Source organism: Zosterops lateralis, assembly GCF_965231275.1.
Source record: "Zosterops lateralis genome assembly, chromosome: Z".
NCBI classification, from domain to species: domain Eukaryota; kingdom Metazoa; phylum Chordata; class Aves; order Passeriformes; family Zosteropidae; genus Zosterops; species Zosterops lateralis.
In genome coordinates, this window is record NC_139800.1 from 22,144,535 (window position 1) to 22,167,826 (window position 23,292).

Sequence of the window (23,292 nt, forward strand, 5' to 3'; positions counted from 1 at the left end):
CTATGCCACATGCCACACATCTTACTTGAGTAGATCCAGAAGTAATTTCTCTTACTAATTATTCATTAGTATTGAAATCCTACTATTGTATCTGAAGCAGGTTTATTTCTTTCAGTACAAAACAAAAGGCAATCTGACACAACAGCTTAGGATAGGGAGTATGATTCAAACATAGAATATAGACTAGAACATTGGAATAAAGATAGCAGAATGCTTTAAAAAACCCTCCACCTGCATCGTGTTGTAAATTTGCAGCAGAAATGAGATGGAAAGATATTCCAAACATCAAGGAAAAGACAAAGAAGATGAGACAAGTTTGAGAAGGAGTAGAACAGAAAAGTTTGGAACAGGAAGTTGTGAACATAGGAAAGAACATAAAGAAGTAAAGATCTGAGGGGAAAAAAGAGTTTCTATAAAAACACTATTTTAGACCCACTGAAAATTTCAACAATATGAAAAGAAATCAATGGAAAAAATTTCCTCTTAGTTTTCAAACATTTAGTGGAAAATCTTAGTCAGGGGCTAATTATCTTAAAGACTTCTGTCCTAAGTCTCAGGACATCTTACTGTTGGAAAAAAAAGGGGAAAGAAAACTCCCGCTGGAGCGAGGGAAGATCTCAGGCCAATTACTCTGTAATTTCAGGTTTGGGAATAGAATAGATTACAGTTTCTAACCTTTGCTCCCCTTCCTATCATTTTCCTATAACAGCATTTTTTAAGTTGCTGTCATTATGTTACAGTGTCTTCTCTGTGTTCCTCTGCTCACTGGTAACAAAATGATGTTTTCAATACCAGGTTGATACACTATTTTGAGACAATGTCTATATTTGTGACAAACACAATTACATTTTATAAATATCTAAGAATCAATCACCAGACTTGTCTGGATTCCCTTTCCATTAAAAGCTGTAACTCTTAGCTGTTTCTTGTGTGAAATTTCATCCAAAATAATTTTTTTTTACATTTTAAGGGGTGCAGAAAATGCTACAGAGCCTTTCATCATGAACAGATAGGCACATTTCTGCTACATAAAACAGTGTTAAGTCTCATGCAACAGGTCTTCCATGTTCCTTATGTGGCAGTTCTCATTTGGTTCAGCTTCAGGCTTTAGAAACCTGCTTTTGCATAGAGCTAAACTTAGTCAAAGTAAAAACCCAAGTGTTGCATATGCCAAATTCTTAACAATACTTTGACAGCTATGTCCTTAGAGCAGCCAGTACTCTGCAAGCTGCAGCCCATCTCCAGCTGAATCCAAAACTATTCTCACCCTGTGGTTTCCCCATTTCCACTCACTTAAGACTCACTAAAGCAGACAGGTCAGAGTGGCTGACAAAAAATAAACCAGTGAAAAGCATCTAAACAGAGACACTTAACCTTAGAAATATAAACCATGAGAGAGTTCACCCATTAAAGCAGAAGAGAGGGTCATACTAGTCTGTTGTCAGATTCAAACCAGAGATCAAAGCCACAGTAAAGGAATTCATTCCACTGCAAGGAATGCAAACAGAATAATTCAGTTTTAACTCTCTCACACCTCAATTTCCAAAATATATTCTAAAACAACTTTAAAGATAAAAAAAGAGATAGATATAGACATACCTGGTTAACATTTTCTGAGAAAGTTTCAAAAGGTGCGGGGTCAGTTTGATATCCTTTCTCCTGAAAAAAGAAAAAGCAAGAAGAAGCCTATCTCAGCACTGAAGTCCTCTGCAGTGACATAGTCCAGTTGTGGAAACAGTCTGTATGAATAACTTGATATCCAAATGACTCCTAGGGCACTGCACAACACTACTGGTGATTGTGCAACTATGAAAAGATTTTGTTACGGACCAAAAGAACATTCACAAGATCTTCTGATTTTCCCCAAATACTTCTTATGTTTCAGTAGTTATTTTTGAAGGAGTTCAAATTTTTTTTCACCTCTACCGTTTGAAACATTCTGGTACCACTTATGGTACCAGTTATGACATCCTACCAAATTTGAAGTTTTGTCCTATATATTAAAAAGACAATTGGATACAATAGTCAGAACAAAAGAATTAAACAGAATGAAACTTTTAAATAATTCATCTGGTGCTACTGAAACAATATTTTTACCATCAACATTCTGAAATAAATTAATATATTTCTGTGAAACATTCCTTTAAAAGAACAGCATCTTCTTTCAAAAAACTCTTTGTCAGAACATTTTTAAGAAGCTGGGTGTAGCATTTCACTGACCTCTGAAATGAAGACATCTCAGAGGTGGAAACAGCACATCCTGTACAGCACACAGCGGTACTATGCAGCTATTTAAGGCCTATATTCTGCCTTTAAAGGCAGAATCATACAGAGACACACAAGCTTCTCCCAATAAAATAATTGGGAAGAGAATATGTAGATCTGGGAAGAAAGAAATAAGAAATTCCATGGCCTCCATTGGGGTTTTTGAACGATGCTGAATCTTAGCTCAAACTTCACAGCAAACACTGCTGGACAAACTCTCCTGAGATCTTCTGTCTCCAGCAGCACAGTAACTCATATATCTCTCTGAGTCATCGTATGTAAAGACATCTAACCCTAGGTGCAATGGCTGTAAGACAACACACAGGCTTTTTGGGGAAATATACATTCCAATTGTAGCAAGGAAAACAAAAGAATTTTCTCTCTGAAACTTCTATCCTTGATGTAGGAAACTCCTTTTTGAGCACTCTGTCAGGAGCCTACATCACCATGACTGCTCACTCAGAAGGCGCCATGAAAACATGGTCACAGGGAATGGCTGTAGGTTCGGCAAAAAGCTTAGGAAAGGAACATAAGGGTTTGGGTCTGTACTTACTGGAAAGTGCATGCAGAGTGGGAAGGAGATGTACCATGTGCAAGAAGTACAGATTTGTCAGACTTACATAAGTTGGTTACTCTAGTACTCATGCTTAATACTAGCGCATTTGTCCTTTCAATATATGGGCACTTATATCTCTGATCTATTAATAAGAATTGAAGTACAACACCATGAAAGTACACAATGACAAACAGAAATTTCCTTCACACATTCCAAGTATTCAGCTGCTACCCTAACACTGCTCTGTACTTTTTCAGATGAGAAAATAGACATGAAAAATACCATGTCCAAGTAGAGGCTTAAGGATTTACAGGAGCATCAAAACTTTTTGTAGGCTGTTCAAGAGCTCATGAGGCAAGAAATTTTCTGTCACCATTTTCAACACACCAAATCATTTACAATAGTACAATCACTATACCTTTTTTCCTAATAGTATCGACAGATCACAGGATATGATACAAACACAGGTGATCTACGTAGTCTCTCAAAGGAAAGATCCTTCAAGTCACTGAAGGAAACAGCAACGTACCCGCAGAGGATTGTGGTGTGTAGTTGAACCTCTCTCAATGAAGTTGAACTGGTTTGCAAGCTTCTTCTCTGGCGCTTTTGTGGGGAGAGGCTCTTCTACCTCTTCTGCCTCTGCTGTCTCAGCTTCCTCAGCTGCTTCAGCTGTTTGTGCCTCTTCTTCCTCTCCTGCAGCCTGCAAGAAAATACAGCAGTGACTCCACCCTGAGAGAACCAGTCATCTATTTTCTTCTTCTCAGACTGCTGGATTTCTGCTGCCTAGTGAAGGAGATTGTAACTGAAGATTCAAAATTAGGAGACTTCCAGCACACAGATCAAGGAGAATCTGAAATAATATCTGAATGGGAATACAGGCATTCAGGAACTGAAATTGCTTTAAAACAAAACCTGACATGAGAGAGATATTATGGCACAATTGCCTTTGGTAAAATGGACTCAGGGACCAGAAGATTTTGTTAGAGTCCCATTACCCTGTGTTTTCATTTCCTTGATAGGCAAGTTTCACCTGAAACTCTGACACCGTATGGGTTCTGTGTGGATAAGAACAAATTTCTCACAGGCTACTCCTTTCCTATCAGCCCATTGCCTTTAAATTGGGCCACGACTTCTTTCATTCACTTATGCCTGATACTTTTACTCCTCCAGATTCTGTTTTTCACCAATGGACATGGTGAAGTCCAGGAAGATTCTGTCCAGGAAGATTCCAGATTCCAGCAAATTGCACTTTATTTTGATATAATATCTAGATAAAGACACATCTGGTATGACCCCCCTACTCAGTTTCTACATCTGAAAAATGGCAGCAGGACCACAGCTGCCCAGCAGAACCTGAAGGTTCTCATCTATAGCACTGACATGTCAGACAACAGAATTAATTGCAGAAGCAAACCCATTTTATAATAATGTAATTTAAAAGCTAATACTAAAAATAAAATGGATAGCTCTTAGCTGGCTATAGAGAATTACCTCAGCATCTCCTGTGGGTTCTTCATCTTTAGTCTCTGTCTCTTCAGTTGTCTCAGCAGAAGCCTCCACAGAAGCCTTTTCCTCCTCAACAGGAGCCTTTTCTGATTACAAAAATATGTGAATGAGCCCAGAACAACAAGACACCTTATCCAGTACTGTACAGATCCTCTGTCTTCTGGAGCATTGATACACATATGTATCCTTCCCTAATGCTGTATCATTGGACAACACAGTAACAAATCCCCACCCAGGAGAACAATTGTTTGCTCAAAGCCACAAAAGGTGATAATGGTATTTCTAGAATAGATCCGGCAGTACTTCTGCATGAAATAAAAAATAAATATTTTGACTCAGAGCAAACTTCTCTAGCCCATTCCTGATCTGATTAACTCTGTTTCTGGGTAACCCTTCAGCTCTGGACCTTTCTATCCTCCAGAATTGTCTGCAGTTACATACAACTACTAAGAAAGTTTTCAAGGCACACAGAAGTTATAACACAGTTGTTCTTATTTATATGGATAAAAATTAATATAGTCCTCTTAGAGAATGATGGATGTCTACATGACTGTGTAGCCATGTTAGCATTGAGCCACTTGAAACTGGCTGATTCGGAATCTACGAAAAGCCCTGCCAAAAATCCATGATTTCATGGCATTGAAGATCTCATTAAGCACTTTGCCCTACTTCAAATCATCATGCATAGTTTGTTAAGTGTAAAATAAAGGAGGCACTGACCCTCAGAAGTTCCAAGTAAGAATGATCCTCAGGAGCTTACTGAGTGCTATCACTGTGCCTAGCAGTTACCACCTTGACAGAACACTCATGACAGAAATTCTCCCTTCACAAACAGCAGAAATACAATAAAATCACTAGCCAGTATGTCCTTCCCCACTGAAAATTGAAACCTAGAACTCTTTACTAAAAATAGAGATTTCAGTCTCTGGTTAATGTATCTTTTTGTCTGAACATCTAAGAGTGTTGATAGCAGCTCTGATCAAATGTCCAAGTAGTTCAGAGTTTTGTATCTCACATTGTCTGAAAGGAGATATCTTCATAAGAATTTAAGAATTGGTCAACGCATGTGATAGTTTCCTGAACAGATTCCAAACATTTCTGCTTTAATACTTTAAATCATGTCTGAAATTTCAAAACAGACTAAGTAATTTAGACATGAATGCCCAACTAATGGTAATAATAAAAGATGTTTAAAAGACACTAAACAACTTTGAAAATTTTAGTGTTAGCATTCGAATGACTCAAAATAAACATATCATTTTCTAGATTGCAGCAAACTTCTGGCTTGTTATATTTCTAATTTTGATTGCCAATAAGCCTGCAAGATGAAATAGGAGCTGTTTAATTCTGTGGTGATGTAGCATGATCTTTCCATTGTGTTGAATAAATGCCTATCTGAAAATTACTGTGATTTCAGACAATAAACCTACCTGATTCAGTGCTTGATCTGATACTCTGGCGTCTGCCTTCATCTGAATCTTTGGGTACCAAATATCCATTCAAAGTGAAGTGAATAGCTGTTTGATCTATATCGTCCACTAGCTGGTATGCTCCTTCCTACAAAAGAAAAACCCAACAAAACCATAAAGTCGCAGAATCAAAGAATCCTGGGACGGTTCAGGCTGGAAGGGATCTTAAAGAAAATCTGGTTGCAACCTCCCTGCCCTGGGAAGGGACACCTTCCCCTAGCCCAGGTAGCTTAAAGCCCCATCCAACTTGGCTTTAAACACTCCCAGGGTTGCTGAATCCATAAATTTTCTGGGCAACCTGTTCCAGTGCCTCACCATTTTCACAGTAAAGAAGACCTCAGTCTGTATAATTTAGTTTTGAGCTGCACCTAAAACCAATCAGAAGCCACTAAAGAACACAGACGCTTCAATACTTTCTTCTTATAAATATGACTGCTTACTATGTTAATCACAGCATGGCAATGAGCTCACTTCAGTCATTGTGGAGTATTTGAAGATATGTATTAGTGATCATCTGTCTATATACCATAAATACAGAAAACTTTAGCTCCAAACAGAAGAGAAGGGCTTTATTTGATTCCACAAGACTGATTTCCTTTTGCTGGAACCATGTAATGGTTGGTCATGAGTACCAAGTCTCACCTCTGAGCAACAAGTACAGTAGCACAGAGGTGAGACAGACTTGGGAATATTTTGCTTGGCTTTCTCTTCTCTTAGGTGTTAGTTTTAACAGAGATAATTTTCTTCACGGCAGCTACTGAGGGGCTATATTTTGAATCTGTGGTGAAAACAGTGTTGACAACACAGGGATATTTTGGTTATTACTTCTCAGGTTTTTGTTTCTTTCCCCACCCAAGATTTCAAGGCTGGTAGTTCGTGTGGGTCTGACAGAGTGTTTTTCCCTCCTAACCTCTGAAGGTTTTGGGTCTGCTGTCTGACTCTGTGCCTGTGTTCAGCACGAGAATGATGTGGAGTCTCAAGGTCTTGGTTTTCTTGGTTTCTCGTGTTATTTATTAATTCTTATCTTACAATTCTCTGTGTCTGGCCAAGATGTTCACAGCAGCTCGGACACAAGGTGACTCCCCCCGTGATGGGAGGTCACTCTGCTTTGATACAGATAGCTACATGGCTGCTATTTACAATTCTGTGCCAATGCTTAACACCTATACAAGAAGGGTCATTTCTACTTTCACCCAATCCTATCAAACTACTTTGTGCCCATGTCATTGCAGAAGATGGATGCCAAGGGAGAAGAAGAACTCAGGGTTCCACCCTAATTCCACCATCTTGTCCCCTTGCATCTACATTCTAAAAATCCCCAAACTACAAAATCTTCCACATGGTGATAACTACACTACTGTCTGTTACACATTTGTGACTTTGCAATTCTTCTCTGTGTTAGAAGTTTTTCTCACGGACCAAAATCAAAGACTGTGTCTTCCTGGGCTCTGTGCCAGGCAAACCTCTGCACAGACCCCAGACCCTCTTTCTCAGGTCCCAGGCCTCTCTACCGAGGTCTGTGACCTTCCAGGGTGCCCAGGGGGATATCCTGGACTCTGACAATTGCTGAGCAGCACTTGCACAGACTTCTGAACCCCACTCCACCTCATCACTAACTCACCAATCTGACCAGAAGGATATTCCATGGTGCCATGCTTAGCATGGGGGAAGAAGAATGCTGAGGAAAAGAAGAAGAATGGGGAGGATGCTTAGAGTGACAGGGTGCATCTTACCAAGTAACCATTGACATGGAGCCCTGCTTTCCTAGGGATTGCTGAATATCTGCCACAAGTGGTAAACTAATTCCTTGTTTTGCTTTGCACAGCTTTTGTGCAAAGATTTTATTAAACTACCTTCATCTCAACTCATGAGTTTTTTCACTTCTACTCCTCTGATCCCCTGTCCTACCATGGGAGAGTGTGCGAGGCTTAGTGGCCAGCTGGGATTAAACCACAATGCCTGCCTAAAGCTGGGAAAAATTCAATCCCAGAGTTGAAGGAGCTGTTCCTGTGTTCTTTCTTTCAGGATGTGTAACCCTTCCCAGGGAGAAGTGGGAGGCAAAGCCATCACTCCACCCTTCCCATGTGACTGCCTCTGTTGCTGGCTGTATATGGAAGTGGGAGAAGGTTGCTCCAGGGTAACACAGTGTGAATCCTGCACATATAAATGTGAAGGCATGATTCTTGGATATTTTCTGGCTGTCTGTTGCTCACTCTTACTCATCATGAATAAAGCTTGTCAGTGATTTCACAAACACATTTCTGTGCTCTCCTATAATTCAATCTTCACGTCTGGATACTATGGCATAATTCTTACAGACTGAGAAAAGCCTTGCCTTTTGTCCTTGACCCACCACAGAATGGGAAAAGTAACTACCTAAGATTAGCTGCATTAATTATCTTCACCAACAGATCTTCTTCTGAAATTGTGATATCCTTGTCTTGGGTTGCAATATGTACCAAAAATGTTTATTCTATTTTCCATCTGTTGAAACCAGTTGGGGAGGTGTTTATCTCTTCCACGACCCATCCTCCCTCCAGGGGGATATCTGCTGTTAATGGGCCATTAAGGCGCACCAATGACATGACACATTACATCACCCAATGTGAGATGCTCCACCCAGTGGGGGAAGCCAACCGTTCCTACTTAATTAAAAACTGAAACTCAGAAACATAGAGAGCAGCCTGTTTTCCACTGTATCCTAGAGGAAGACCAGACCCATCTCACCACCACTTGACCCTTTCTACAGGATCATCTCTACTCCAACAGAACCACATCTGTCACTCCAGGAGGATTTATTTGGACTGCTTCCAACAGGTCGTATTTCTGACTCTGTCAGGGTTTCTAGGATTTTCGTTTGTTTGCTTGTTTGAGTTTTTTTTTGTACTACTACATTTGTATTTTTAATATTCCTAGTAAAATACTATTTTTCCTATTCCCATATCTTTGCCTGAAAGCCCCTAATTGAAAAATTATAATAATTTGGAGGGAAGGGGTTTACATTCTCCATTTCAAGTGGAACTCTAGCTTTCTCTAGCAGATACCTGTCTTTCCAAACCAAGACAATCCTACTTCTAAATAACCACATCAATGCTTTTAGACTTTTACCTTCTATAAAAGTCCTTTAAGAATCATTGACAGTAAATATGTAATAAATATGTAGGAACATGAAAATACAATTTACCTGGTTATAAACCAGGCAAAAATTACTTGGTTTATTTTTAAATTTAAAAATTATTTTTTAAATCATTATTTTAAGATTTATTTTTAATTTAAAAATTACAAAACCAATTAATTGCAAAAAAATTAATTGCAAAAAAGTCTTATGGGTCATATCTTACTTTATGGGTCACACTTACTTTAAAGCTGAATCTGACGATACCCTGGGGAATATGAGGATTATCAGCTGTCAAGGTACGTGTAATTTCCTTTTTTAATTCCTTTGGAATGGAAACAAAATAGTATTGTAAATAAAACTTCACTACTAATACCATGTACAGCAGCAAAAAATCACCATGTTTATGTTCACTTCTGTGATGTTCAGTTCATTGCAGATACTTCATGTGCAGGTGATCCCACCACAAGTACAGTGCTCAGGGCCAACCTCGATCAGAGTGGAACCCCGAACAGTCTTCCTGCTTCCTACCACAGTATTTCAATGGGCTTTCTTAATTTTAATTATTACCTAAGATATGGTAGCACTTGAAAAATGCTAGCTGCATTCTGTAGGGTGAGACAGATAACTCATGTCTTTAAAATTTACACTGCCCAAAAAGAAACAATAAGCTCAATAGGAGTACTTTCAGGATTGACCACTGTGAACAAAAAAAAAGTACTGCTGTTAACTATTTTTACTGCCTGAGTTAGGGGACATACATAAAACTTCGCTTTCACAGCTATTTTAAGGACAAGGAACAATGCTGGAGTTTTATAAGGCAGTGAGAAGAGAGAAACAACTACAGTTGGAAGGGTGACCAATTGCAATGCTACTGAACCAATCTGGGGGGAAATAGCAATAAAATTGTATGACACTTCCCTGTCCTGTGTATTGCACAGAGGCACATAAAAAGCTCAGAGTTGGCTCTGGGTCCTCCTTAACCGAGTGAAGCCCCAGCATCATTTTCCTTTTTGGATGAGCTCCAGGCAGTTACAGTGTTTTAAGCCTAGAACTGGGTTTCAAAGCACATTCACCCTGTTTTCCTGTTGAAGCCATTTCAGTTGGCACTGCAGACACTGTTCTTCAGCAAGTACTGGAGTTTTACTCTTGCAGAATTTCCTCCAAAATCAATGGGCAGGCTTCTGCTTATGGAGTTTCGTACACATCTCATGACAAGACAGGCATTGCTTTACTCACATCTTCATTCAGCTCCAGCTGATCTGGGGATCTGACTACAGCCCTTGCTGACCAGTCCTCTCCTGTTTCAGGAGCATCACCTTCATCCTAGGACAGGAATGACAAGCTCAGTAATGCAACAAGACTCTGACAGTTTTGCTCCTTGCCAAAGCAGCACTTCTTGAGGCAGAGAGTAAAGAGATAAAAAACAACATCCCCCCACCCATCTTTGCTTTGAGCAGAGCAGAAGAACACAAATGGCAGGCCAAAATCTGAAGATTTTCATATGGCTACACTTGCCAGCAAGAGTTCAGTGGGTTGGAGGAGCTGCAGTCTGAAGATAATTTCTGCCCTGGCACAAAACTGAATTAACTCCAATTACGAAACTCAAGTGATTCCACTTTGATCTCAGTATAAAAGTTGGCAATTCTGTTCCCCTTGCCATATAATACCCAAGGGTATTATAGGACTTAAGGACTACTCAAGGGCACAAGCCAAGAACCTGCAATCACTCCTGGCGTGTCATTTTATAAGCTACTCCTAGAATTTAGTTTGAAATACAAAGCTGCAGGGATGTGGTAGGAATGTGGAGGAATGTTAACCAATTTCTTGCAAAGACCAGCATGTCTCCATTCCTCCAACAACAGACTGCTTCTTTCCCTGGGCTAGCATTGGGTTGATGTCATGATATAAGGCCATTAAAAAGAAAATTAATCACTGCAGGAATGAATTTCAATTTATTGTCCTTACAGAAAAAATTGTCAGAACACAAAGCTGCTGATTAAAATGCTTAACTGCTCCAGGCAAAATTTCTCCCTCAGTTCAAAATGTTTAATGAGCTGATTTAAAATAAGTCAATCATTCTTGTAAATACAGTTCTCTCAGGCCTGCTAACATAACAGCCATACAAAGCTGAGGACGACTGCAAGGTATAAGTACAGCTTATGGCTGAAGCCATAGAGACTGGATGCAGCAATGCTTTGCTACCTGCAGAGCACCACAAAGATAAAAAGAACAATGCTGTGTCAAAATGACTGAAAGTAACAGAGAATTTTGCATATTCCAAGAGCCCAGGGAAAGTCACAGGCTGAAGCCTTATTTCATTCCCCAAGGGAGCTGAAATGAGGCAAGCTGTAAGGAAGGTCAGGCACTCTGATGCACAAGAGACAATGACTGCAGAACTCTTGTTTGTGATTTAATGCTCCCCACACAAACACCTGTTTGTAGGATATTTATCATTCACAATTTGATGACAGTTAGTTCAGTGGCTGTTTTCCAAGTGAATCAGATAAGAAGTATTGTGGTTTTAACATTTTTATGTATGATTTTCATTTAAAAATAAATAACTTTCCATTTTTAAATGGTGAAAAGAGGAACATTTAATGAGACTGCAATTTGTCCCAAGAAAGTGAAAAGCTGCTTATCAATATGCCTGTTTAAAGGCAAGTAGACTGCTCTTCCATCCCTGTCAATGGAGCGCTAAATAAGAGGAAGTTAGACTAAATCAGGTTATTCTAATAATTTATTTGCCCAACAGTAAAAACATCATTGTGAGTCAAAGAAGTTAAGGCTATCTTCTCTAAGCTTGTACTTCTTTGTTAAGTTGCCATGGGCTATGCTTTGAATTTTCTAAATTGAGCAGGCAGTTTTCTCACAGTCTGAGTCAGGTTGTACTTTGGAATTTACATCCCAAAAATTTTATTTTAATGTTTTCATATTGCATTTTACCCAAATTGTCCCTTTGTTCCAGGTGATATTTTTTGTCCTAACTTGCTGGTACATTTTCCTTCTCAGTGGAAACTTAGAGCAACCTCTTACTGCTAAATCAATTGATATTTAACCAACTTTATATAAAAACCCTCATTGTTCAGACTAAATCTTTTTTGCATCTCATAGCTAAAAGAAGGAAAAAACGTTTTTTAAGACTTGAGAATCTTACCCGTTTTTTATATCCAGCTTTACCAGCTTTACCAGCTTTTCCTGCCTTTCCTCCGGAAGGTCCACCTTGGCCCTAAAGTGGGAACACATCCAATGTAAACTTTCAAAGCACCTTTTTTCCGAATTTAACCAAAGCAGAATAAAAGTTTAATGTTTGCTCCAATGGTATGTTTTAAAAGCTGAGTATGCCAGCATTCTGTCTCTAAATTATCTGAAGGAAAAACAGTCACTTTCACAACACAAGACAGCGATTTTTCAGCATGAAGAAGCACCAGGCTCTGTCCTAGTACAACGCTCCTGGTCTGTCCTAGTCTGAGATACACCCAAACATCACACACACATTTTAGTGTGTATTTTAGGACACTAAAAGGCTGCTCCTGTCCCAAGGGCTTGCATGGCACAGGGAACCCAAAGACAGTAGATCCACACCCACAAAGCCATAAGCACTGAGAAAACATGGGAAGCACTGATGAACAGCTGGGAAATTGACCACTGTCAACCCCCCTGCACACATGAAAGCACAGAAAATTTATTATTACAGGCTTTAAGAAAAACAAATAAACAGTTGTTTATAGGGTGCCTTATAGAGGGAGACTACCTTACCCAGAGTGAAGGAATAACAGTAGGCACAACCGACAAACCTTTGTGAAAATTTAACAGAAAGTGGGAGAGGAAATGAAGACAATCCTTTTGAGGAAATGCTGAAGGACAGACAGGACCATGAACCCTGAAGGAAGAGAGTGAGCTGATAAATCAAACAAAGAAACAACATTAGAAACCTTGGCAAGAAGAGTTTCTGGATGGATCAAAAATAACATTTGATGGTATGGATGAAAAAAACAGAGGAGTTACTTGGAAAAAAGTGTTTGACTTTGTGACAGAAAAGAAAGAGATACTAGACAAAAGGGAAGGAGAATGAAGAGGGAAGGGACAGCAAGCTCCCATGGGCTGATTGATTTTCTTCAGAAGAACATTAGAGTGTGCCTTTCAGTCCAGATCAAAGGTCCACCTAGCCAAGTCTCTCTCACCAACACTGTTCGAAAGAAGGTACCTATTCTATTCCCTCCAGGATGACCTCTTAGCTTGCCACAACCACTTGAAAAAGAAATGCTATCTTTTCTGTACTATATCAGTGAACCTTTTTCTCCACAAATTTATTCTGTGATTTTGGAATCTATGCACATTTTTAGTATACACAACTTCCACAGCAAGGACTCCCACAGTACAACATGGTAATGCAAAGAACCACTGATTACTTTTTAAGTCTCCCATTTTTTTCTCTCATCTGGTTTTCCTCATTCTTCTACTGGAAGGCCCAGCTTTGTCACAATATCTCTTCTTCCTCTTGTCTTCCATATGTCTTAAGAACACTTTCAGGAGCACAGGTCTCCACAGAGATTCCTACCCTGCCCTCATGATTCCCCTTCATCATGAAAATGAAATATTCATTTCCACCACCTACTTTCTGTGTATTAAACAATTAAGCAGTCATAAAGACTTTGACCCAGAATCCCCAAGCATTGCTTATCAAACTCCATTACTTGTTAAGACTTGACAATAAGAATTCAGAAAAGAAATACTTTCAGAGAACAAAGTTCAACAAAAATGTGAGACTTTTGTCTCTGTGTTATTTCTCTTTGTACAAGCTAAGACACATAAAACTGCTGTTACTAACAAGGCATTAGGGATTATCTTTATTCCAGAAGATACATATTAAAAGCTGTGAAAAATGAGCAGAACAATACATTTCTATGCTTAGAAAAAGTGCCTCATTTTGAAATATAAATTTTTGTGATGCAAGTGGAGAAAATAAAAGTTACAATATTTTCTTTATTGTCCCACTGTGGGCTGATTGCAGAGCAGAGAGGCTAAGAGGTCTCGTGTCACAACCACTACTGAGACAACTGGATCACACAGCTGGCCTCTCTCCCCTATGTGATTGCTTGGCAATTGGCAAAGAGGGTTCTCTCTGACAAGGACCCCATTACGTGTGAATTAGATGTGACTTAAGCAGATTTTCAGAGCAGAATTTTATTCAGATCCAAATCAAAATCAAATTCTTAATTTTAAATGTGAAACAAAGTCTACTTACTATTATCCTTTGTAAATGGGTCTACAAAAGCATTTATCTATTAGCAAAGGCATTGCCAAGGCGATCTGAGGATAATTGGTTTTAGCAGTTGCACAAATTTTAATTAACATAATCCGAAGAGCCACCTGTGAATAAATATCTGCAACAGTATTATGATCTCAAAGTGAGACGAAAGAAAAGTTAGAGCTATGATTGCACCGTAAGGAAGCAACACAAACCCTGACCTGCTTCTGATACCATAAAGGGTTTGTAGAGTAGAACACAAACAATTTTTCTAATAACCAGGGACCTGTGGCTAGTTGGCTCTATTTCCCTTATCTTTGTACAGTACTATCATGGTTTTATGACTGGAATTTAATGATGCAGTACAGGCCTGGTATGATAGAGAGACCCTGAGCAGACCCAGGATATAGCATGGAGGAGTACAGGCAGAAGATGATAAGACATGAGGCACATACTTTATATCACAGACACCACAGCTGTAAGCATCTAACCACTGGCCAGTTAGAGAATTGCAGACCTGCTCATAGGGGAACTGAAGAAAATCTGGCTTAGGGGTAGCAAAGGAGTATCTAGCACACTGAAAAATCACCATATGCAGTAATATCAGGTGCAATGTGGAGCACCAAACCAATAGAAAAAGGGAAATGTGAAAATATATTAGCTAACATACAAAAGAAAATCCAGGTGAAGCAGAAACCACCAAAATGGACATCTTATCCTCCCCAGTGAAGGTCTCCATTTGCTGACAACTTAATCATAATATCCCCACCAACACTACCACCAACAGCAAAATCAAACCATCAGCCTTAGGAATCTAAACACTGGAAGAAGGATGAGCACAATATCAGAAAAGAGGTAGAAACTGGGAAGCTTTCATGCAACAACTTTAACCACAGTATCACTATTAATGATTTTTTTTTTGCACAGAAGTATTTCTTATTTTCTTACTAATGAATACACCTGGACTGATGATAATGTTTAGACTAAAACTTCAGTCACAGTGACAAGAAATTTTTAGTTTTATAAGTTTTGTCTTCTTTTCTCCCATAAACAAGATGAGTGCAACAAAGTTTACAGACTATTGCAAAATACAGAACCAGGCTCTGAAAGTCTTAACTTTGACCCTGTGCATATTTTTAACCTTTATCAAAGGATGGCTGTTGTGCATCACTGGGAGAAGGTGCTCAAGGAAGAGGTTTCATTGCATCTGTCAGTGAGACTTACCAGCCTTCTCCATGCCTCATGCCTGCCTTCCTACCAGCCTGATGTGACAGCTTGCTTTAGGGCTCCCTGGAACTAAGCAAAGTAGTTCCCTACAGCAGGGAACAAGCCCATGACTGACAGGACACAAAATTATACTTACTATGTCTGATATTTTGAACTAAAGAAGCTCCAACTACTCCATCCAACCTGAACAGTTATGCTTTAGAACTACTTTATCACGCAGATTCTTGGTCAAATGTAGATGTATGGACACAGCCCACGCCAAAGACCTGAAATGGGAGAATGGGAGCCAGCACACAGAGATCAGTGTGGGTCTGGGGCTTTCACATGTGTGCTCCACAAAGATAGGACAGCCATACATGGAGCAGCCTAAGAAGGTGCAGGTCCTTAGCTTATTCTGGGGTCGTTCAGAAAAACTCTTGTCTTCTGCCCAGATAAAACCTCCCTCACAATGCAGAGACATACTTCAACAACAAAAAAACTTGAATTACTTATTTGATGGATATTCTGGACTCTTGCAAGTGAAGGTAGAAACTGTAACTCCACTTGACCCAGTATTCTACAGAAGTTAGCATAAAAAGCAAAGACATAACTTTGCTCTGCAAGCATCATTCCTGCTACTGCCATCTATGCTGCAGAAGGTTTATCCCAAAGTATCTCAAACTTTTGGAACCCAGCTGTAAGCTGGCACAAAGATGAAAAAATAAGATAAGGAAAGATGAGATCTTAGTATGTTAGCAATATTAGCAATAGGTGAAGGTCATCCAAAGTAGTAGATCTGTTTAAAACTACTACAAGAGGCAAGCTGGGGAGCAAACACAAGTCAATCAAGAGTACAAAATCTTTTACTCTATCTCCTAATTCAGATAATTGCACAAACAATATTGCTGTGCTGCTTGATGAGAAGTGCAGTCCTGCATGCCTTTTTATTGGTGTATCTGTGCTTTGTTCTTTTGCTGGGTTTTTTTGCAAGCTCCTGCTCTCTGTAAATCTTTCCAAAGCCAGCACACTTCCCTTTTTCATACCTTTTCTTAAAAGTTCTCTCTGCCACATTATCTGTAAAGAGTCCTCAATAGCACCTAGGTGGCATGTGTCCTGCCACCATGGCTTCCTCATTCTTCTTTTTACTGTAACAATCCATTACCCATAAACTGTGATTAAGAATGTAATTCTTTTTCTCTGATAGCTACCTAAAATACATCACACAGTATTTGTAAAATAGGGAAGAGGTCACAAACACATCTGCAATACAAATAAAAAATAAATTATAACTGTGAGTCAACATAATGATTATATATTCACTAGTAAGACATTTACAATAACTTGCCTTCATATGCATTTTTAAAATTCAAGCACATTTTTGTGTATAGCATTAGCTACAGGAAAATAAAGTTAACAGACTATTATTAACACCTCAAAGAGAAGCATTCAGAACTTAGAAAATGTGAGAATTAAGGTTGCCAGGGAAACATTCATTTCATCCCATTGGGCACAGGCATTATGATACACAGCTTAATTCCATAGTCACACACTTTGTTTTTTGTAGGTTTCCTGCCTCCCAGGTTACGTTACTATAGATTATTGGTTTATATTGTTCAGCATCTAGAGTGGCGGTGGCCTTTTGTAATCCCTAGCTAAGTCAGACATCCAACAAAGAACTATTCAATCTAAACAGTTATATTTTAGCAAATTCTAGTTAAACTAAAGATGTTTCTGCTACAGAAAACAAAAACAAAAACAAAAACACACACAAAAACAAACAACAACAACAACAACAACAACAACAACAAAAAAAAAAAAAAAAAAAAAAAAAAAAACCACAACCACCCACCACCACAATCTTCCTAATCTTCCTAATAAATGTGCTTATAACCCTGGCTTTAATAATAATATTCATTAACAAAAGGAGGAGTGAATAATCATGAGAAATTAATATTAGGAAAAAAAAGAGACATGGTTGCTAGGGAACTAAGGAACAGGCAGGAAGCATTAAGGACTTTCTCACCTCCAGGTCACAATCTTAACTCTGACCACTCTGGGAGATGCTCAAGTGCTCCAAAGAAAAATGCCAGAGTCAGAACTAATGGAGGCTAATCATGTTTTACTCTCACTACTATCTTACATTAAATAAATTAACAGAGAGCCACACTTTCAACAGTGAAAAGGTATTGGAAGCCCGTAACAGTCACAATACATACGTGAAGGCTACAGAAGACCCAAGTGACTGGATCTTTCTTCCAGGGTGTGTATGATAGCAGCACATAGGAATTCTTCCCTGGGCCAAACATCTACTATGATACAAGACAAATTGACTACTGACTACATATAGCAAACATACTATTATCCAACAGGATGATTAAAATGTTTTAAAAGAGGAAACAGATGAAAAGTGATGTTTTAAATACAATTGAATATTCCTTTCCCTTCTCACAGCACCCTCTATCACAGACAAGCCACCAAGAGGCATAAATAGATGCAAAATCAAGTCCTTCAGCAGGGAGTCTTCCTGCTGCTCAGCTATCCAACAAATATTTCCAACTGTATTTTGGGTAGGATGTTTGAGTTATATATATTTAATTTTTCTGAGTCATAAAATAGGAAAACAAAAATAAGAAGAAACTACTGGCTATTTTCTAAAGACCATTGCTGTTAATGAAAAAAAAAAGTTTTAAAGGAAAGCCTACCAGACTGGCATTTCATAAGAGGTATCATATTTCTGCATCCAAAAAGAAAAAGATGGTGAGGGCAATCATCAAAGACTTCTAATGTTTAGTAGAAGTTTTGCCCTCAACTCTAGTATGTTACCAGATTACCCTGCACTGAAGAAAATAATAATAAAAAAATCACATTCAACCATACATTCAGGTTTTGTTCTTCTTGTTTACTCTATCCACTTTTTTTTCACATCACTCTCCCTTTTGTTGGTGACATGACAGTCACTAATTGCTGATCTGAGACTCATTAACTGAATTTATACAAAACAGACAGGACTATCAGTACCTACTGCTATTCGGTATTCTTGACTGAATAGCAAAAACTCTGAAGTTTTTTCCAAGTCTGTTTCCTTCTGAACTGCTTTTATCTAAAGCCCTGCTTTTCAACTATTTTATCCTTTGCTGCACAAATCCTCTGACTTGTCAGTGGCAATTCTGGTAGTAAACAAATCATCCTGGTGACCTAGGAAGCAGAGATTTACTCTCAAGAGCCAGTGTTTATTTAAAATCAGGTTTTAATTTCACTGAATTAGTGAGCACAGAAATCCTCCAGGAAAAATGTGTCTCCTCACATTCAATTCCTCAGGTTCAGGCCCAAGGCCAGCCCTGACTATCCAAACAGGAGATGCAATGACTCTTTACCCACATGTGCTGTGCTGCCAATCCAGAATAAGGGTTGTCACTACAGCCTTTGCTGACTGGTACATCCTTCTCCCACACTGCCAGAATAAACACCCCTTTCAGACTAGGTCTTGTAATGGGTCACCACAAGGAGAGGAGCCAGACACCACCATTTAGTGGCTCCTTGAGAAATGTAAAATATTTCCTTATGTTTAAAGCATAAGGGTGGACAAGTAGACCTGGATTCACAGGTCCAGCCTAAATACCAGAGAACTCAGTAGTAGGGATGATGCAGGTTGGTCATTCTGACAAGCTGAAGCGTCAGTTCATATTAAGCAAATTTTCCAAGAGCTGAAAACTGATTACATATTAATGAAACACTCGTCAGGGCAAAGGACAAACCCAGACTATATTTTTTAAATATCATTAAAGAGATATTCCTGCAGCCTTTCTGCTCCCCATGCAGGCTGTCAATCAGGCTACAAGCCTGAACAATCACAGAATGATCTTGTTAAGTTTAGCTCATCTTCCTGAGCAGAGATAATAATTCCCACTTCCTCTACAGGACAGCACAGAGATTAACTAGAATTGTGGGGGAAATGTAATGTACTTGTAAGGTAGTAATGTGCTTGTTGGATTCTAAAAGAAAGAGGCAGAGACATAATGAGACCTAAGCTTGGTATTTCTGTAAAACTATTTCATAAGTTTCCTGCTAGCTTTTTATTCCTGCTTGGAATATTAGCAAACTCCATAGTAAACCATCAGTTGGCACAAAGAGCAAGAAATCACAGCATGGAAACAAAGTCACTTCCAGCCTGCCCTGCAGCAGATATTTATTTGTACACACTAGGGATGCCAATTTAAGAGCTCTTTGCCAATATATTCTATAATGTTCTCTAAGTGACACTAAATGGAATGTTTGTTTTATATTACATGGATGTTTTAGTGCATGTTTAAGAACAAGTACGCACCTTAAAAACCTTCTCAGGGGAAGGAAAAAAAAAGAAAATACGAAAATACAAAAAAGTAAACTGTGTCTCATTGCTTTGTGTTTGGGGAAGGGGTCTATTTGTTTCTTTTATGACTTGCTGAACAGCAAAAAGCTGTTTCCATGTCAGTGGGTGTGCAAGACAACAAGGGTAACAAGAAACGCCTCTTTGTCCTAATTCAGACCCTTTCTCAACACCACTTAAAGTGATCTGTTCTTGCAAAGCGGTTAACCCTAACTGATAATATTGAACAGTCTAGTTTTGTACTTTAAATGCCAAATGTATGCAAGGTCTACTAAGGAACTATAATGAGATCTTGCTTCTCCTTGAGGTGGGTGCAACCACAGAGCTACACATTAGCACAGGGTGCCCTACACAGCTCATTCAAGGTTTTTCCTTGAGTTACATATCAAATGCATGGAAATCTGAAACAAACACTTCCAATCTATCAAACATGTTCAAAATAACAATCTCAAAATCACTGGCCACTTTCTCCCATCACACACGGGACTGACACAAGAACAATAGGGTGCTGTTCCTCACCCTAACACTTTCGGCATGTCCATGCACATGCCACACGTGTCAGTGTTTTTAACACCACACTTCTGAGTGTCCTGTTTGTCATACTCAAGACCTCATTTTTCAGGGAAGCTGAGAATCTCATGCACCCATTCCCTTCAGACTGATGTGGGAAAGCTGGCTTATGCCTTTCCATAATTCCACATCCCTACAAAAAGTTGTTGAGCTCAATTGTGCTTAACATATTTCCGATCTGAAAGGAATGGTGTTATTGAAGTATAGAACATACATAGATGTTATTTCCAAAGCTTCATTGGCATACAACACTATTTTAAGAGTTTGACCACTGAAACACTGAAGTTTGTTATTAATGTAGACAAACATATGAAAGCCTACAGGCATTCAAAAATGAGGCTTGGTCGAGTCAAGCAATTCATCTGGAACACAACAGAATTTAAGTCTTATGATCAACCCAACTTTGACATACTTCCAGCCATTAGGTGGCTAGAGACTGAGCTGGAGGCAGAAATCACCTGGATAAAGCAAAAAAGAGTGAAATAAAGCAAGAAACTGATGTTAGAGGAGAAGGCAGACACAAGACATGCACAGAAGGAGAGCAGATCCCCATATAGGGGAGAAGAAGAAAAAATAAGAATAAAAAATAAGAATAAAAATAAGAATTGATCACAAAGCATGTGAAAAACATTGAGTCATGAAAGAAGAGGAGGAGCTGGAAGTGATATATGGTAAAAGGGAACAGCTGTACAGATAAGTATTCCAGCTTTGAGAAAAATCTCAGGAAGAAAATTTTCAAAGTGAAAGCAGACAGCAGTGAAAAACTTAAGAGGCAGAGCAGAATAAAGCAATATATAAAAAACAGAGGAATAAAAAGCACAGGGAAAGGAGAAAAGGGCATAGTACTACAGTAGAATCTTGTCAATAACTGGAATCAAAACCTTGACCCACCAACTAGTTTTACAGTGGCCACTATGGCCCAGTAGGTATCAAACATCAGGCCTTGGCTGTGCAGTGAGTAGTGCAAAGGCATTCACCCACCAAACTCCCAAGGCCACTGAGATGTCATCTGTACTCCTAGTCAGTGTAAATGAGGCAAGAGCCTTTGGACTCAGAACCAGGTAATCAACCACACAATTCCTCCACCGCAAGAATATTCTAGCAGAAAGGATGTGAAACAGCAATCAGATTTAACAACCTCAAGGCAAATATAGGATATGCAATACAGGGCAAGCGAAAATTATTGTATTTTAAGTTATTGTGATGAAAGTTATATGAAAAGCTAAACATCCTCAGAGCTTGAACAGTTTATGATGTATAAAGAGCTTTAAAATAAAAGGAATGCCTTTACAGACCATTTAGTTTTTCAAACTTAAATTAAGTTTGAAACATTAAGTGTTTCAAAGCCCCTCCATTTCAGAGTATTTGAGATAGTGGGTACTGAAAAAGATTGAAAATATTTATGTGTAAATTCTGAAAATAGAAGAAATTGAAATTCAGAGCAAGCATTTCATTCCTGGTTTAATTTGCATAATTATTAACAGGGTTTTTTACAATTTTAGCCTAAACATCTTCATTATCAAGGACTGGATGTGGGTTTTGATTCTGAGTTTGTGCCCTTTGAAAGTTTTATAAAGCCCTTTGTATCTCAGTACTTCTTAGTACTTACTAGGGAATTAGGAACATCAGAGTGATCCTCTCACTCTTGCTTACATGCCTGCTAACCCTTCTCCCACCAACCCTAACATCAAGTACATTGGGATTGATCTAAATATGTTAAGAAAAGGGTTATCCAGGCCAGGTCATCATCTGCTCTTAAATCAAACATTTTGATACTCCAGTAGCAAACAAACCCCAGGAATTAATCAAATTAATCTGAGTTTTTCATCCTAAAAGATGATGCATGCAGACATGTCCACACAGAGGCCAAAGGATTACAGGGAGGTCTCACAGACAGACCCCACAGCACCTCAGAGTTAGGGCCAGGAAGGGTATCAAATGATTACTCTTCATTGCTTGAGCTGAGCAAAGACCAAATAGCAAAGCAAAAAGGAAAGAGACAAAACTTACAGCTGGGTATAACTAAAAGATTTTTTTTTTTTTTTAATTTTGTAACAAGAAGGATTTTATTCTGTATGCTCAGGAGATCTTCGGACAGGCTGGAGACACACTGAGTGCATTAGAACCTGCCTTGGAAGGGGTGTTGCATACTGGAAGCGTGATGAAATGGCCTGACAATGATGTCTGAGGACTTTGTCGTCTCACAGGGTTGAACAGCGTGGTGACAGAGGGAGGGGTGCTGCAGCTTTGGGACAGGCTGGTTTGAACAGCTGTGTACTGCTACAGAAGTCTGTGAAATGCCACAGAACTCTTAGGGTGCCGTGGGCAGCTGAAGGGACAGGGTGACACATATGATGCAGCCAGAACTCGACAAGGCCAATAGGGGCTGTGCTGACCCCACTCCCACACCCAGCCCCACGTGTTACGGATCTGTGGAGCAACCTAATTTCTCACTTCAACCCCTCAGCTCTGCTTAGTAGGATCTGAGTGTAAATTGGCAGGTGACAAGGTGACTGAGCCCGCAGTGTCCTCCTGCTGCCAATGGTGTTGTGGTGCATGGGGAAGACTGTGGCCAGCAGGTCAAGGGATGTGATCCCACACCTCCAGTGGGTCCTAGCTGAGAGCACATCCAGAGTGCTGTGTCCTGTTCCACGCTCCTCAGCACAAGGAAAACAAGGAGCTACTGGAGAGGGTCCAGCAGAGGCCACAAAGATGATTTGGGGTCGGAAACATCTATTTTATGAGGAGACACTGCATGTCCTCATGCACTGCTGTCTCTGTTCAGTCTGGAGAAGACTGAGAAGGAATCTCATTAATGCATATAAATATATCAAAGGTCATTGCAAAGGGGATTGTGCCAGACTCTTTTCAGTAGTGCCCCGTGATAGGAGAAGGAGCAGTGTCCATAAACTAAAACACAAGAAGCTCCACCTCAACTTGAGGAAGAACTTCTTTATTTTGCTGAGGGTGGCAGAGCACTGCAACAGC

The 23,292-nt window shown here is 39.3% G+C and overlaps 1 protein-coding gene across 3 annotated transcripts in view; it reads right to left on the reverse strand.

Annotated features, from left to right (window-relative positions):
- Positions 1–23,292, reverse strand: part of DNAI1 (dynein axonemal intermediate chain 1) — a 139,520-nt gene that overhangs the window by 115,704 nt on the left and 524 nt on the right. For 2 of the 3 annotated variants that reach the window (XM_083883043.1, XM_083883042.1), the window contains exons 2-9: positions 17,585–17,674; positions 12,069–12,140; positions 10,151–10,237; positions 9,156–9,236; positions 5,758–5,884; positions 4,313–4,413; positions 3,351–3,521; positions 1,600–1,659 (exon numbers count right to left, since the gene is read on the reverse strand). In XM_083883043.1, the coding sequence (XP_083739169.1) occupies positions 1,600–1,659; positions 3,351–3,521; positions 4,313–4,413; positions 5,758–5,884; positions 9,156–9,236; positions 10,151–10,237; positions 12,069–12,140; positions 17,585–17,674 (789 nt within the window). The remainder of the gene's footprint in view (positions 1–1,599; positions 1,660–3,350; positions 3,522–4,312; positions 4,414–5,757; positions 5,885–9,155; positions 9,237–10,150; positions 10,238–12,068; positions 12,141–17,584; positions 17,675–23,292) is intronic. The other variant, XM_083883044.1, reaches the window with a different exon arrangement.